Here is a 17,413-nt window from a genome sequence, read left to right as displayed (position 1 = left end):
ATTTACCTTTGATGGAGTTCAAAATCGGTATATGCGCCTTCCACAAGAGTACAGAGAATCTCCATCAATCTTTAACCGCCTGTTGGCCTCTGATCTATCTTCAATTGATCTTCCATCAACTGTTATCCAATCGTTGATAATATACAAATTAGTTAATTATCACAGGAGCTAGTGCTGGGCGGTATGACCAAAAATTTGTATCACGGTATTTTTAAAGATTCTGGCGGTTTCACGGTATTTTTTTCTCCCTTGACTGGGTTTTTATATAGGTTTATAGTGGCTTACTCTACTGTCAGGAGTACATTGAATATAAAAACATTTTAATGTCATCATGTTTAAAGGCTTTGATTACTAGAGGGTTTGCTTTGCCCCCACAACATGTTACAATATATGAAGGAATCAGAATGCATGAAACAGTTGCAGAATGTACACAATTTTTATTGTGCAAACTGCAACGTAGTAAAAACAATTTTAAGATAGTTGTATAAACACTATAAACTGACCTACACTGTACATACACTACACTGTACACTAAAAGTGGGCGACTGTACGTAGCTCCGCTTCCAGCTTGCTTCGGTGTTGTTTGTATAATGTTGGGATCGCTGTTTGGCTGAAGTATTTTTACCCCGGTAAGACATAGCTTGTATCCAGTGTTTTAATCATTGCTCTGAACCCGTCTTTCTCGACTGTCCATATCCTTGCAGAGCTGGATCGTTATTGCGGTTGTAATGTCGCACCACCGCGTGCTTTTCTTGTCATATGCAGTGCCTCTTCAAGCAATGTCTGACCCTTTGGCTTCACTGTTTCACATGCGCTAACGTTACTGGTTGACAGCCTCGAAAAAAACTTCCAAACAGCAGACACAGCTCCTCTCTTGGGCACACATTGTATTGGTGCATCTCCGATCTCTCTTTGTTCATCCTGCATCGCTCTTTTCTGTTCTTTAATGTAACGTTACTGTAGCGACGGAGCCTCTCCCAGCTGTTAACAGACTAGCTAACAGGCTAGCTCGCGAGCTGTACCCAGCATGCCGTTCGGCGGTGTACTTTTATAAATGTACAATTATTAGTGTTATAAATTGTTTGTGTCACAAACTGTTGTGTGCCGTGGTGTTGCCCTGTTAAATATAGTTAGTTGTGGATTATTAAACTTAGGGGCCCCTCTCAATACACAACTAGCGTTAGCTTTGACCCTAGCACTCTTCGCGCGAACAATATATTTTGCTGCCTGTTTCAAGACCTTATGTCTGAACCTTTGAATGCTCCTTTATATACACAGGCTGCTGCTTGCTGATTGGGACAATTCTCACACTAGTTTGTTGTTTGCGCCTGTTTCATTGAAACCACAGGTGTTCTATGTGGCACATGAAATATCAAATGTGGCCAGGGGGGAGTTAATGAAAGTCTTGCAGAGCACCTGGTGGTCACTTTACATGCTTCGTTACAGTCATGCGAAATGTGCGCAAACACTGTACCATACTGGACCCCCATTAGATTTGCCTTGGTCTGTGAGTAGGAAGGGACAACCGTGGCGATATCGCAAGTCCAAGAGAGGCGTCCAATTTTATGTGTAGCGTTGCCATTGCAACCGTTTTAGCTAACTTCATTATAAACTAAACTTGCAGCAAATCGTGGACTCACTGAGGTGAGGTTTTGCAGTAACGAATAAAATTATGATTGGGGTAGTAACATTACAAAACATAGAGAGTCATAGTAAATGAGTAAAATTGAACAACTTATTGCTTCATCCCAGCCCAGTATCGTGGGGAGTTCATGAAATAGTCACGAAACAAACAGGATTTTGGTGACTTTCAACCATGTGGCGTGTCCCAAAGTGTTGTGGTTTTGTTGCCTAAACTCAACTGTACGTACTTATTTTAAGCCCAACCATGATGTTTTCTTAAACTTAACCAAGTGGGTTTTTTTGCCGATTGTTTTGTTATGTAATGTCGTCCTGAAAAAAAATTCATACCGAGTGACATTAAAAAAAAAACAAAAGAGCCATTAGATTGTGTTTGCTGACTTTTTAACAGCCTTGTGACTGTGTTGTTAATCCAGACTCATATCACAGCGCAGGAAAGCACAGTGCCATCGCCAGAAGAGTGACAACTTTGTTCGGCTCATTTACTGTAACCATGTAGCATTAAAGCAAGATCAGCAAGCTAAATAGCTTACTAATGAGCCGACAATTGGTTAGTTAGCTGGCTTGCTAATTCTGTCATGCTTTAATGCTACACTGGTGAGCATTGAGAAAATGAGCCAAACAAAAGGCTGGTGGGTCTAACAGTCCTTCAACCTAACTCCCTGCTGCTCCGGAGAAAGGCAAGCTACCTAGCTAACTAGCCAGCCATCCGTCTCCAGGGCTGCGCCTACTCTCTTCCTGGCAAGCTGCGACAACAATTTAAGCCTGCATTTTCATTTGAACTACCATGGAGTAGTAGTTCAATGTCTGTCCTACTCCTATTCTATTTCTATTGGCCTGATTATTTTCCTTATGGATCTGTGGGCTGACCTGTGAGTCGATGACAAAGATTAGCGCTCCGGTGCCTCTGAAGATCATTTCATAGTCAAAGGTGGGGTCGAAGAAGTCGATCTGGCCAGGGAAGTCCCAGATCTGGAAGCTGACGAAGGAGCTGCTGGACACGTCCTCTCTGCAGATCTTGTTGGTGCTCTCCAGGAACAGGGTCTCGTTGGGCGACATTTTATGGAAAACCACCTTCTGGATGGAGGACTTCCCACTCCTCCTCAGGCCCATCAACAGTATTCGCGGTTTGACCTCTCCATTCAGAGAATCGCTGAAGCCCAACACTATACAACAGCAAAGGAACAGAGACATTAAACAGCTTCAAGGGGGACTGAGTTTACATGACAGGAGTATAGGAGGATATGGCCTCAAAATAATATCATGATATGGCAGCGTGATTCTGGGATAACAATATTCATGACAATGTGATTAAATACTAGCAAATACTACTAAACCAAACAACAACCAAACCAGACCAAATTTACTTGTGTACCAAAATACTCTTTCCCCTCTCTGTCTGTGTGTGTGTGTGTGTGTGTGTGTGTGTGTGTGTGTGTGTGTGTGTGTGTGTGTATGTGTGTGTGTGTGCGTGTGTCACATTCTTGCTTCTGAACCACATATCTGGAACAAAGTCCCAGAAAGCTGCAGGTCTGCAGAGACCCTCAGCTCCTTTCAATCAAGATTGAAAACTTTTCTGTTTGCTGCTGCCTTTGATTGAACCACATTCAAGGATTTTAATCAATTTCTGCATTTTACTTCTGTTGTATTTTATTTCTTAAACTGCACTGCACTGTTTTTAGCTTTTTAGTGTTTTAATGACTGTTTTTAATGTTTCAATGAATGTTCTTAATTAGGGCCCGAGCACCGACGTAGTCGGAGCGGAGGACCTATTGTTATTCTAATGTTTTTTATTATTATTATTATTATTAGGGCCCGAGCACCGACGTAGTCGGAGCGGAGGACCTATTGTTATTCTAATGTTTTTTATTATTATTATTATTATTATTATTATTATTATTAGGGCCCGAGCACCGACGTAGTCGGAGCGGAGGACCTATTGTTATTCTAATGTTTTTTATTATTATTATTATCGTACCAGTTTCATCGCAAAAAGGAGGTGCTTGGGATACTGGGAATCTTTTGAAATTTGGCACAAAATTCAATCGTGGTGAAAATTCCAGTATTATTGGGGTGTCCAGCTGCGGCATGACATTTTGGCTCGATAGCGCCCCCTACAGAGTAGCCCCAACTTTGGGTTTCACCTAGCTGTATGAAATTTGGTAGGTATGTGGAACGTGATGGGACGTACAAAAAAGTCAAAAGGAGGTATATCCTAAACCAAACAGGAAGTCGGCCATTTTGAATTTTATGACGTTTTTGGACCGTTTCAAGGCGCCGTACTTTAACAAACTCCTCCTAGAGATTAAACCCGATTGCCTTCAGATTTGGTCAGTATGCTCTTGAGACCTTGGCAGTGAAACGATACTCAAAGATCAAAAAGTTATCGAACTATGTGTCCGTGGCGTGGCGGCAAAAAAACACCATTCGCCATGAAACAGGAAGTTGTTGTAACTCGGCTGTACATTGCCTAATCTGCTCCAAATTTCTCATATGTCATAACATCCTGACCCTGAACACATGTATATGACAATTTAGAATCATAGTAATAGCGCCACCTAGTGGCAACAGGAAGTCATAGGTTGTGTACTTTGACACCCTACTGCTCACAGATTAATCGGATCCCTCTCAAATTTTGTCACAAAAGCCTTAAGACCTTGATAATGCTTCATTGTGAAAATTGTAGGAAGTTGTCGAAGCATGGCGACGTGGCGGCTCTGCGAATTTCGATCCTTCGCCATGAACGAATAAACTGATGTAACTCGACTCTGCATCATCAGATCTTTACCAGATTTCACATGTTTGATTAAACTCCAGGCTTGAAGACATCTGCAAGCCAATTTTTAATCATAGTCATAGCGCCACCTACTGGCAACAGTAAGTTAAAGTCTTTATACTTTGGCTTGTTTCTCTAAGTTGGAAAATCAGATCAACATCAAACTTGTTCCACACAAATGTAAGAAGTTCATAATGCCAGTTCTCTAAGCTTTTGATGTTTCGTCGAACGCCGTTGCCGTGGTAACGCAGTCTTCGCCGTGAAAAACGATGGTCATTTGGAGAGGTTAAAAAAGCTCAAAACACAAGCAAACTTGACACACAGATCACAAGGCCAAAATGTAGTTCTATAATATGATTTTATTCAATCAGAGTGTTAAATCGGCTCAATAGCGCCCCCTACAAAATTTCGACGAAGCAGCCCTCGCAGTACGTTTCACATAGATTAACAAAATTTGGTAGGCACATGTATCACATGTGGACTTAAATAAAAGTCTCTTGGGGCCATGCCCTAAACCCAACCGGAAGTCAGCCATTTTGAAATTTCTATGAATTTCTAGTGTCGTTTTAGACATTTCCAGGGGCTCTACTTTAACGAACTCCTCCTAGGGAATTAATCAGATCGACTTCAAATTTGGTCAGTACAATCTAAAGATCTTTGTGATGAAAAGTTACTCAAAGGTTGTTGTTTCGTGAAAGGCCGTTGCCGTGGCGATGCATTCTTCGCCACGAAAAACAAAAGTGTTTTTGAGGGGCTAAAAATGCTCAAAACGTAACCAAACTTGTCAAACACATTTAAAATCCTGAATGTAGTTATCTGATGTCATTTTAATGCTTCAGAGCGGCAAGTTGGCTCGATAGCGCCCCCTACAATTTTTTGACGATGCAGCCCTCGCAGTACGTTTCACCTAGCTGTATAAAATTTGGTAAGCAGATGTATCACATGTAGACTTAACAAAAAGTCTTAGGGGTTCATGCTCTAAACCCAACCGGAAGTCAGCCATTTTGAATTTTGTATGAATTTCTCCTGTTTTTAACCATTTCCATGTGCTGTACTACGAACTCCTCCTAGGGAATTAATCCGATCAACTTAGAATTTGGTCAGAACAATCTAAAGACCGTAGCGATTAAAAGTTACTAAAAGCTTGAGGTTTCATCAAACAACATGGACTTGGTGTAGCAGCCATTTTACATGGTTCGCCATCATCCACGAAGCTGTTGTAACTCAACTGTACTTTGACAAAACTGTCCCAAACTTGACATGCTTGATTACCGTCATGATTTTAGGACTTTTGTATGCCAATATTAACTCATAGTCATAGCACCACCTACTGGCAACCACAGAAGTAAGTAGGATTCTTTAATTACAGCAGCCAAAACACTGAATTTATTTAAAGGGTTCGTGTGCACACCATGAGAAAAAGACTTCTCTGATCTAAATATGTGCAAACTAAGATGCATGGAGAGCAAAAGTTAGACAACAGTGGTTCTCAAACCATGTCAGTGGGCATTAGTATAAATGATCTGTCCAGAGCTTCTACATGAAAATCACGTTAAATGTTACAATGAATGCTTCACACTACAATCTAAAGTTATAGAAGAGCTTAAAATGAAAACAGTGTTAAATTAAAGTGTTAAAGTAAAAGCAAATGACAATACTGTTCTGTTAACTTTCATGTAAGTTCAAATACAATCAGCAGGACACTGCAGGGAGTTGAACCCCATCCCAGTAAACTGACGGTCTGTTATTTTATAAACACTGGAACACATTCACACATTCATTTTCTTAATGATCTTAACAGGCTTACATTTATGATTGTATCGGAGGTACACTCAAAACATTTGAGGCTTAAGACCTGGCAACATGATCTTGCTACGCTGCTGGTTGAGGCAGGAAATACTGTTTAACTCGTGCATGCAATGTATGATGGTCACAGAAATGCATGGCCGCGTCAACCAGAGTCCTGCCAGTACCCTCGACGTGCGTGAAGTTGCGAGGGCCCGATCAATGCTGCTTGCAGCTTTAATTGTTTTTAAATCTCCTTTTCTTTTGCATTATGTTTTGATGCTTTTAATGGTTTTATGTGAAGCACTTTGAATTGCCTTGTTGTTGAAGTGTGCTATACAAATAAACTTGCCTTGCCTTGCCTTTGACACTGTGACCTTGATGGCTCCATGTTGAGGAATGGCGAATGTCAATGTACAGTAAATAAGTCAATGAAACAGTGCTTGGTAAAACAACAGCTCACTGATTGTGTTTCAAACAGACTATGTAAAGATCTTTATATACACACTATGATTTATACAGCCCCCCCCCCCCCCCCCCCCCCCCCCACACACACACACACACGCATAATCACTACTGTGCAGACTCTGGCTCAAAATGATGTCACTAGCGCTAGATGGCAGCTCCTGTATCTTGGATATTTGGGCTACATTTCTGTACAGTGGGAGGAAGTGGAGATGTGTCTTTCAACTTAATAAGCAGTCTGTGGCTGTAACAGACAATTGACAGACAGCAAGTACTGAACTTCTCCCTTCTTTTCCTTTTTTCATTCTTAACACAATTTGTTTCTGTCTCTTCCAGGACAGACTGTCTCACGATGTTTAGCATTATCTCCAAATGTAAAGAGTAAGTAAACCCCCAAACCACTTTTTAAAAATTAAAACCAACATGTATTGGTAGTAGTGATGTTAAATGAACCAACCCTCATTCAGTCAGTCAAATCACTGCACTTCTGTTTCAGCCGCATTAACTCGGAGTACTGCTGGCTGACAGCATGACTTTTTACAAACCTCAAGCCAAGTCTAGTCCCACCATGTGCTCCTATTGTGGTGTCAGGCAGCCACATTTTACATTATATCAGCTACAACATAGCTGGAACATTTGTTCAAAAGTACCTCAAAATGATGTCAACTGCATCTTCTTTGAACGTACTTAAAACAAAGTTTACTTCCTTCTACCATCATGTTACTGGCTATAGGCCTGCTTTAATATTTGAATCTAGTCTAGAATAATTAAACAGCTTTTGTTATAGCTTTGGCAATGACAAACAACTGCTCACAACATGCTAATTACTAAAAGTTATTCTGCAGTAAATGGACTGTAACAGCTCAAATAGTTTGAATGCCAAAACCATAAATAAAACACAGGAAGTTGAAGATGTTATGTTCCAAATATAGAAAGTCACTATTAAAGTGTGAAAACAAATCATCTGTTTACTAGCTGTCACATCAAGTTTAAACTCAAACTTCATAGCAAGGAGGTCAATTGCAAGAAACCTTCTAAGCTATTACGTAAAGTTACAATTAACAGTAATTTTAATCTTTAAAAATGATGCAAACTAACGGCTAAATTACCAGCTGACGCAGAGTGAAATAGTGTAACACAGAAAGGAGGGGAAAGGACAGACTAGCTAACGTTAGGAGCAGTAACATAACACTCCGCAGAGAGATGTCTCAGAGCAAAGCAGAGCCCCCCCTTCCCTCGCTCTCTGCCCGTATGTGACCTTCCCGAGCAGCGGAAATATCCGTCTAGCAGTACCTCCGTCCTCACAGCCCAGCTCGGCGTCTGAAAACGCCTCCAGGTCATCTTCGTTGTCGTAATATCCCGCCGCAGCCGAGTCTTCTTCCTCCTCGTCGTCCTCCGCGCTCAGCGCTGCGCCCCTCTCGCTCGTCATGCCGACTCCCTCTTCTCGTCGTTGGGTTTGGATTTAATGCGCCTCGCGGTGTCCAACTTTCCCCACTTTGTCACCTGATACGTGAGAGCCATGCCGGTGACCTTTCACCTCCCGCTGCCTCCAGTCCGACACACTGCAGCTGCATGGCGAGGGGTCCAGGAGTATTTTTATTTCTGCCGGCTTTCTGGATCAGACCAAATCAAGTGGCTGTTTTTTAATATATTTATATTCAAATAAATACAAGCGATTTAGCCATGTTTTAACTAGTTTGCTACCAATATTGATAATAATAATAATAATAATAATAGTAGTATGGCATAAAGCCAATCTATCAACACTTCTATTTCCTATTTTACTTAAATATGGAAAATCTTTGTTTGTTTTGGCCATTACATTTTGGGTTTTTTGGAATCAGGTGACATGAAAGGGAATGCTGAATGACACTTGTAGCTGACCAAAATGTTACAATTAACTTTTATGAACTGAAAACACACGAAAGGGTAAAAGCTATAAGAGAAAAACATGGACAACTCAAAGTAGGGTCATTTTCCCATAGACTTGTATACAATAATATTTATTGTAGCACCAAGAGGAGTCTGAAAATGTAAGTTTTCAACCGGAAATTGCACCGGTTCCTTTTTTAGCCTGACGTTTTTACTTTAAATCATTAAAGTGGTGTTCAATTGTGAAGAGCATCTTGTTGAACAAAACGTGTAAGTATCATAAACGTTTGTTTGCCACAGAGCTTTTTCTTTCTGCAATAATCCAATATCCAATGGCAGAATCCCATTGGCTTTTTTGTCAAGGGAACCAGTGTGATGCTAAGATGATGCTACAGAAATATGTCATCTCTGCAGCACTGGATCTATTTGATGAATTTAGTGTTCACCAGACCATGAATGAGACAATAATTAGGAGTGCTAGGAGACTACTGTGTGACACCAGCAGCAGATAGTTTGCTGATTGGATAGGAAAAAGAAGATTAACAGATCAAAACGATAGACACCCCCAGGAACAGGTGGATGTAACAACAGAGTCACTAAACGAAAACGAATACTGGGCAACACTTCAACCAATTCTACTACCATCGCTGTAATGTTAGCTTGTGTTAGCATGCAGCTATCTTACGTAGCTCAGCTATGAAGGCACGTCAGCTGACGTGAGATATGAATTCCCTGGGATATTGCATTCTGTTTCTCTCAAAAAAATATATAATTACTAGGGATGTAACAGTTCACAAAATTCTCGGTTCGGTTCAATACGATACAGTGGTGCCACAGTTCGGTACGTTTCGGTACGTTTTCAATACAGCAAAAAAGCAGAAATGCCAAATCCTCACTGGGGAGACTCTCAAGGGGACGTGTCTGATTTGATTCTCTGTTTGGGCTTTTGTTTTCTTTTACAAAGCATGAATTATGGTCTGGAGAAATGGGCTGGTGAAGGAGTAGTGTCACGGGGCTCAATAGTATTAAGCATGTTGGTACAGCCTGGTTTATCACTCAGAGTAGGGATGTTTGCAGTATGTAACTACCCACACAGTGCAAACCTGCTAGCCTTACATTGCCACCCATTCTACAATGGCAACATATTTTGAAAGTTGTTAGTATATTATCCCTTGGATAGTAATAAGGCTATCTCTGTTCCCTGTAATCTCGACCAATGTCAGCAGTCAACTAAGCATGGTTAGTGTCTGTATTAAATTGATGAATTACTGCGCAGGAAAAACAGCAGCCTGAAGCTACAGATGTAGAGCAGGGTGGTGATGAATCAGCATCAGGGGTTCAGGTGAGACGCTGAATCGTGTGAAGAATTTCAGTTTAGAAAGTATTCCTAGTATGTTTAATAGCACCCCTAGTGGTGGATATCTTATGCCAATGTTTATTTATAAGTTTTAAGCCAAAGGTATTATTATATAAAATGTCATAACATGTTTAATTGTAGAAGTGTTAAACCATAAAAGCATAACCATTGAATATATTAAACTTAAGGTATAGTGTTGAGCCGTGAGGGAGAGACAGGGACCTTTTGAGATAGGCTTTTCAGATTTGTAAGAGATCATGTGGAGATAGGTTTGAAGAGGCCGACTTCAGGAATGTGAAAAGGTGTGAGCCAGCGGGGGAAGGGTACCTGCTGGCCAAAGGAAGATGACCACAGGACAATGGGCCATAGGCCAAGGGGAAGCGTATTGGATTTCAGCCAATCACAAAGCTGATAATGGACTTTTAAGTTTCAGGCGGGGACTTTAAAGTATAAGATATTGTTACCGAGGATTTCTCTTCAGTTCTCGACGCTGGCCATCTTGCAGAAAATCAGGCAGCTGGCCTGTTGGATGGGATGCGTTAACTCTGCTCCGCGGATCATATTCTATCGATAGTGTACTTCAGTTTGTAATTGTATAGCTTCTGTTTGTTATTAAATATCTTTTGATTTGATTTTAACTTGGACCAGCTGATTTTTTGGCCCTGCTCTGCTGACAAAAGATGCAGCAGTAGGAGACATGCGGCCTTCCTTTGTCTAAGAGAGAGTTTGAGACCCTTTAACAATTGTCTATTTTGGTAAAGATTGCATTAACTTGCTGTTTTTTAAGGGATGTTTAGACAATGTTATCCATGAGTGTTATCATTCACACTGGCTATTTTGAGAATAAATGTTATACTTTTAGGTAGTAAAAAGGTGCTATAAATTGGGATGCCCAAATTTATGCATCATATAATTCATTAATACATTATTTCATTGCTCAGAAATCCAGTATAGATGATGTAGGCCTAGTACAGCTCCATAAAACCTGAACCAATTACCTACATATTAAAAATTCATTTCAGAACAAACAAATGCATTGCATGTACTTCTCATTAGGTCATTTTGTTAATTAAGGCATTATTTTAAAATGCATTCAGGAAACTCAGAAAAATCCAGTGCAGATGTAGTGCAGGTTGAGGAAGCAGCAGCTGGACCATCAGGGCTTCAGGTGAGGTCTTACTCATGGCATTTTGTTAAGAATTACCATGCATTAGCAATTATTTTTTTGGTGTTTTTTGGCTGCACAACTGGGAAAAGTTTTTTATATATATTTTGGATATAGAATATACTATTACTGTATATTGCCATTTTAGCAGAACGTTTTTTATTAATTTATTTAATTATTTATTATTATTTATTTGGTGCAGAATACTGTTTTGTATTTAATCATTACTGTTATCATGTTTAAATCAGTTCCAAGTTACACAAATGTTAATATATTCTAATAAAGTTTGCCTGTTCAACATAATATCAAATAAGTTATTTTATATGGCGCGGGGGGGGGGGGGGGGCTGGCAGTGTCCCTACCAATGCTGAGACCAAACCTACGCCCTTGGTATGACTCATCTCAAACAGCAGCCGGTGATGACCAGCCAGGTGATACAGATCATCCAAACATCATCATCAGAAACCAGTTAGTAAGAACAACAGTATAGTAATAGCAAGTCATGCAAGGAAATAGATTATATTCTATTCTTGCAACAATCCAGATAAGTGTCCATTTGATCTACACTTTTATGATCAGCAGCATTCTAGTTTCTGACTACAGGAGACCTTTCATTCCTATTTCTGATGTTACTCTTGTGCTCAGATATTCAAATTTTCAATTCCCTTTCTATATTGCAGGGAAATGATGCAAAAAATGCCCCCCTTTGATCCTGGCTGTACAATTCATGCAGTTAGAACAAGGGACATTTCCTGTGGAGAGATAGCTTAAATAATGTATAGGCCTAACACAGAGATGTGTATTTAAGAGTATGTCCCTTGAATCACTGGATCACCTAGTAGTGAATATAGGAGGGCTAACAATAGAGTTACTGCACAGAACATGCCAATCTTTTCTGATGACACTTTAAACCGACTGAGCAACGGGTGAAAATGTAGTCGTCGTGACAACAGGCTGTTGTTTAATTAAGAGGAGGAGGATGTAGGTGCTAAAAGGCTGTTGCTGTCTTTTTCAGGCTCCTGAGACAAACATGCATTTAGAATTCTTTGGTTATAACCCTTGTCTGGGCAACGGAGACATAGGACATTAGCCCGTCTCTCTAATTCCTCTTCAGAGCCACAAATTATTTTTATTCTTATCAGTTGAGTACAGGACAAGGTTCTCTTAAAAATGTGAAGATTATAACAAAACAAATGGTAAAAAAACGGTAATGTAGGAAGTTGTTATCTCTGCCAGGAGAATCTTGTGATTACTTGTGTGTGTCCGTACATCTGTGAATGAGTGAAGTGAGTGAGTGAGTGAGTGGAGTGAGTTAGTGAAGGAGCGAATGAGTGGAGTGAATTAATGAGTGAGTGAGCAAGTGGAGTGAGGAACTGATGAGTGAGGGAGTGAGCGAGCGGAGTGAATTAGTGAGTGAATGTGTGAGCGAGTGAACGCGAGGAGTGAGCGAGCGAGCGAGTTAATGAGTAAGCCAGTGAGTGAGTGAGTAAGCAAGTGAGTGTGTGGGTACATCCCAAGTCTCTTATTTGTCATTTCCTCACTCCTCGCTTGAACCGGAAGTTGTTCTGCACCACCATTTTGACAGCCGTCTCCCAAAGCTCTTATTTAGCTCTGAGGAGTGAGGATCGAGGAGTGAGGAGGGATCTCTGAGGAGCCAGGAGCGAGGACTCACGAGAACAGTCTTCCAGGAAGTGTTTTAACGGCAGACACGTCCCCTCATTGTTCATCAGTTATGTGCTGCAGCCTGCAGCCGATCGGACTGATGCGATTTTTTTCAACAGGTAAAGTGATGACAGATCGCAGATTAAACTCAGGCTTTATATTTGATTCATTTCTGATTCACCGTCTGGTTTAAATATATGTTCATTGGAGGTCTGAACAACAAAAGGACCACAAACAACTTTATTCATCTATTAGAAAGATTTGTCTTTTCATGATCAAATGTTTCCCTCATTAACTTTGATTATGGATACAATTAAAGTCAGAGAGAGCTTGAGATAGGAAACACTTTTTACATAATGTTTCATCATTTCATTCAGTCAGGTGAGGCTGATCATTCCTGAGTGTCTGGTTTAATGAGTTATATCATTTAAGAGAAACCATAATCATATTCTGGGTTATTTAGAGAAAACACCTACAGTTATGATTACTGTGATTATTGTTATGTGATAGTGTAGGAAGCGGACCCAAACACACACTCACACAGCAGGTTGAATCCAGGCAGGGATTTTATTTCTCATATGCAGAATTAATTACAGGCTCAACACGCTAAACAGCGGCACGTGTCCAGTGGACCAACGTCTCTCCTACCGAACTCTTACTGGGAAAAGGTCTGGACAGGATCAGTCAAGGGTGGGGACACGGCAGGCAACCGGCACCTGTGAAGAATTTAAAGTTAAAAAGCAATGTTAATGTGTTTAATAATCACTCCTAGTGGTGGATATAATGTTATAACATGTTTGTTTGGAAAAGTGTTAAATCATAAAAGTATAATCATTCTATGTATCAAACTATAAAATACAGTTACTGAATGTTTTGAGGGAAAGAGAGAGACCTTTGAGACAGGCTTTTCAGATCCAAAATCAACTGTATGATAATGTGATGAGTTTGGTGAGCTGACTTCAGGAATGTGGGGTGTTAACAGTGGGGGAAGGAGATGTATTGATCAAACAGAGATGTAGATGAAGACAGCCCTAAGAAAACACGGGGGTCGGGTAAACGCAGTTTTATGAGGAGGAGGACAGGTCGGACCAGAGGACACTGTTCAGACATTATGTGGATCACTTAGACCAATGGAGAGCATTGTCCGAGGACAGGAGGAGACAATCAGATTCCAGCCAATCACAAAGCTGATAATGGACTTTTGAAAGTAAACTACTGACTTTTGGGTATAAAAACATTGTTAGGAGAGATGTTGTTCAGTTCTTGGCGATCCTCTTTACTGTAAACTGGCGTTTGTAGGCCGGTAGGGGGGGAGAGTCTTTGAACTCGGTTTCGCGATTCCTTACTGTCGACAGTGTAATTCAGTTTGTAATTGTCTTTTTAGCATTTGTGAATTATAAATACTTTTTCATTGTAAGCCGGATCCAGCTGATTTTTCTTAGCGTGACTTCGTTGCTCAAACAACAACGAAAGAGCGAGAGGTCCGCGGCCTCCTGCGAGCAGAGGTCTCACTCCATTACACACCAGAAGACCTCCAAAGGGGCAGGACAGCACGACTGTGTGGAAACCAGGGACGTGCGGTCAGGGGAGTTTGTTTTTTACTTTTCATGAACAAATAATGATACAATAAAATACAAATTTATATTTCTCTACTGATCTGTGCTATAAATGTAATTTCTGTATGATTCCAATCATTGCAAGCATTTTCATAATCAAAATCGCTGAATTTGCGCATGTCCTTTTCAAACAGAGGAGACACGCGAGGTGAGGCAGTGACGAGCTGTGCTTCACCTCAGATTGCGCAATCCCTCACTAACTGGGTTGAGCACGTGCCTTGTGCTTTCTCATTGTTTGTCACCATTGTAATATTTGTAGACACTTTTATTATATGTCCTTTCTTTACATAGAATAGGTAATGTATTTCACGTATGTGTAGAACATATTTACTGTTGCTGATCTGACATTAAACCGCAGTGAAAAAGCACACAGGGGAGGCAAACACTACTCTGCCTCAAAGAAGAGGGCGTGTGAGAGCCCACGGGTCGGGTTTATGCTTGTTCTGTCGTCACTCTTCTTCTACATTTCTCTTCTTCTTATATTTTGCTTTGACCACAAGAATGTAAGATTCTATATCCAAGCTTAAAAATGTCTCGAAAAACAAGGAAATATGACCAAATCAACAGCAATTCAACGTCGGACAGGTAAAGTAAACCTTTTATGTGTTTGTTGTTCTCTTTATACATCCATGGTTGTTACACAGTTTATTGCGGGAGCTCATGATCCGCGAGCGCTCCTCTTCTGAAACGCTCCCGGTGGGGCAGATCGCGGTACACACGCTCCCGGTGGAATCAAATATGTACCTTACCTATGTGTGTGTAAAGAATGCTGAAATGAAATATTAAAAACAACCAGTAGTCAATGTGCAAGCTGCCAACTGAATGGTGATTTAAGCTACTCTATTGGGTTCATATATTTGTAAATCTGACTTATGTAGTGTCAGTGCCTCACCAGCCACGAACCTCACCGCACGTCACTGCCTACATGACCAAACAGGACCATCAGAGAGAAGATTGTCGGTAAGGTGCCGCGCTGCTTGTTTTTGAGCGAATGCAGCCTTGCAAAGCAGACTTATCCTCTCCGCTGTGTGTGTCTCAGTCTATTCACTGCCTTTAGAAAATTCCTACATATTACACATTTAATGTTTGTCATCAGCGCCACCGTGTCCTGTTACGACACAATCAGAGAATTGTTTCGTTCCTGCACACTTGGATTTTATTCTATTTCATGTTTTGTCATTATGTGTTTGATATTTTTTTTGCAATAAAACCAAAATCTAAATCAAACTCTAAATGTTCCCTCCTTCATTTTCTTAAATTTGTAATGGAGGTTGCATGAATTAATTGTAATGATGACACTGGATTACATCTCCTTTTAGGTGTAAAGTACCTCTGATTTTCCCAAATTTTCCAGTTTGTTCCTTCTTAAAGACATGCATCAAAGTGCAATATTGACCTCTGTTAATCAATAGAAATTCAAAACTCCAGTCTGTGAGCTGCTCTTACACTAGAAGGGACACACGGGAGAGACAGAAAACACAGGATCAATGGATCCCTGTCAGTCCCTTTAATAATGAGACTTCAGACTCAACTTCAGTGAAATACAATAAAAATTAAAGCTGCAAGCAGCATTGATAGGGCCCTCGCAACTACGCGCACGTCGAGGATACCGGCAGGACTCTGGTTGACGCAGTCATGCATTTCTGTGACCATCATATACTGCGTGCACGAGTTAGATGATATTTCTGCGTCGACCAGCAGCGTAACAAGATCATGTTGCCAGGCATTATGCCTCAAATGTTTTGAGTTTACTCCGATGCAATCATAAATGTAAGCCTGTTAAGATCATTAAGAAAATGAATGTGCGTGAATGCGCTTCAGTGTTTGTAACATAACAGACATGTCAGTTTACTGGGTGCAGTGTCCTGCTGATTGTATTTGGACTTACATGAAAGTTAACAGAACAGTAGTGTAATTTGCTTTTACTTGAACACTTTAATTTAACACTGTTTTCATTTTAAGCTCTTCTGTAACTTTAGATTGTAGTGTGAAGCATTCATTGCAACATTTATTCTGATTCTCGAGTAGAAGCTCTGGACTGATCATTTATACTAATGCCCACTGACATGGTTTGAGAACCACTGTTGTCTAACTTTTGCTCTCCAAGCATCTTAGTTTGCACATATTTAGATCAGAGAAGTCTTTTTCTCATGGTGTGACCACAATCCCTTTTATTAAGTTCAGTGTTTGGGCCGCTGTAATTATAGAATCCTGCTTACGTCTGTGGTTGCCAGTAGGTGGCGCTATGACTATGAGTTAATATTGGCATGCAGATGTCCTAAAATCATGACAGTAATCAAGCATGTCAACTTTGGGACAGTTTTGACAAAGTACAGTTGAGTTACACAGCTTGATGGATGATGGCGAACCATGTAAAATGGCCGCACACCAAGTCCATGTTTGATGAATTCTAAACTTTTAATCACAAAGGTCTTTAGATTGTTCTGACCAAATTCTAAGCTGATCTGATTAATTACCTAGGACTAGTTTGTAGTACAGCACCTGGAAATTGGAAAAATACAAGAGAAATTCATACAAAATTAGAAATGGCTGACTTCCGGTTGGGTTTAGAGCATGGACCACTACGACTTTTTTTAAATCCACATGTGATACATCTGCTTACCAAATGTTATACATCTAGGTGAAACGTACTGCGAGGGCTGCATCGTCAAAATATTGTAGGGGGCGCTATCGAGCCGAGTTGCCACTCTGAAGCATTAAAATCACATCAGATAACTACATTTAGGATTTTAAATGTGTGTGACAAGTTTGATTTTGTTTTGAGTATTTTTAGCCCCTCAAAAACACCTTCAAACCAAGCTTTGAGTAACTTTTAATCACAAAGGTCTTTAGATTGTTCTGACCAAATTCTAAGTTGATCTGATTAATTCCCTGGGAGGAGTTCGTTAAAGTAGAGCGCCTGGAAATAGCAAAAACGACACTAGAAATTCAGACTAAATTCAAAATGGCTGACTTCCGGTTGGGTTTAGGGCATGGCCCCAAGAGACTTTTATTTAAGTCCACATGTGATACATGTGCCTACCAAATTTTGTTAATCTATGTGAAACGTACTG

The 17,413-nt window shown here is 40.4% G+C and overlaps 1 protein-coding gene across 2 annotated transcripts in view; it reads right to left on the bottom strand.

The window, feature by feature from the left end:
* rragd (ras-related GTP binding D) overlaps positions 1-8,198 on the bottom strand; it is a 58,946-nt gene extending 50,748 nt beyond the window's left edge. For both annotated transcript variants that reach the window (XM_068717777.1, XM_068717778.1), the window contains exons 1-2: positions 7,961-8,198; positions 2,512-2,807 (exon numbers count right to left, since the gene is read on the bottom strand). In XM_068717777.1, the coding sequence (XP_068573878.1) occupies positions 2,512-2,807; positions 7,961-8,096 (432 nt within the window). In that variant the 5' untranslated portion in view covers positions 8,097-8,198. The remainder of the gene's footprint in view (positions 1-2,511; positions 2,808-7,960) is intronic.
* Positions 8,199-17,413: the final 9,215 nt, after the last annotated feature.

Source organism: Cebidichthys violaceus, unplaced genomic scaffold (genome assembly GCF_023349555.1).
Source record: "Cebidichthys violaceus isolate CVI_PGR_0920_01 unplaced genomic scaffold, fCebVio1.0.p SCAF_22, whole genome shotgun sequence".
Taxonomy (NCBI): Eukaryota; Metazoa; Chordata; class Actinopteri; order Perciformes; family Stichaeidae; genus Cebidichthys; species Cebidichthys violaceus.
Note: the sequence above shows the minus strand (reverse complement) of the source record. Positions and strands in the feature narration are given on the sequence as shown.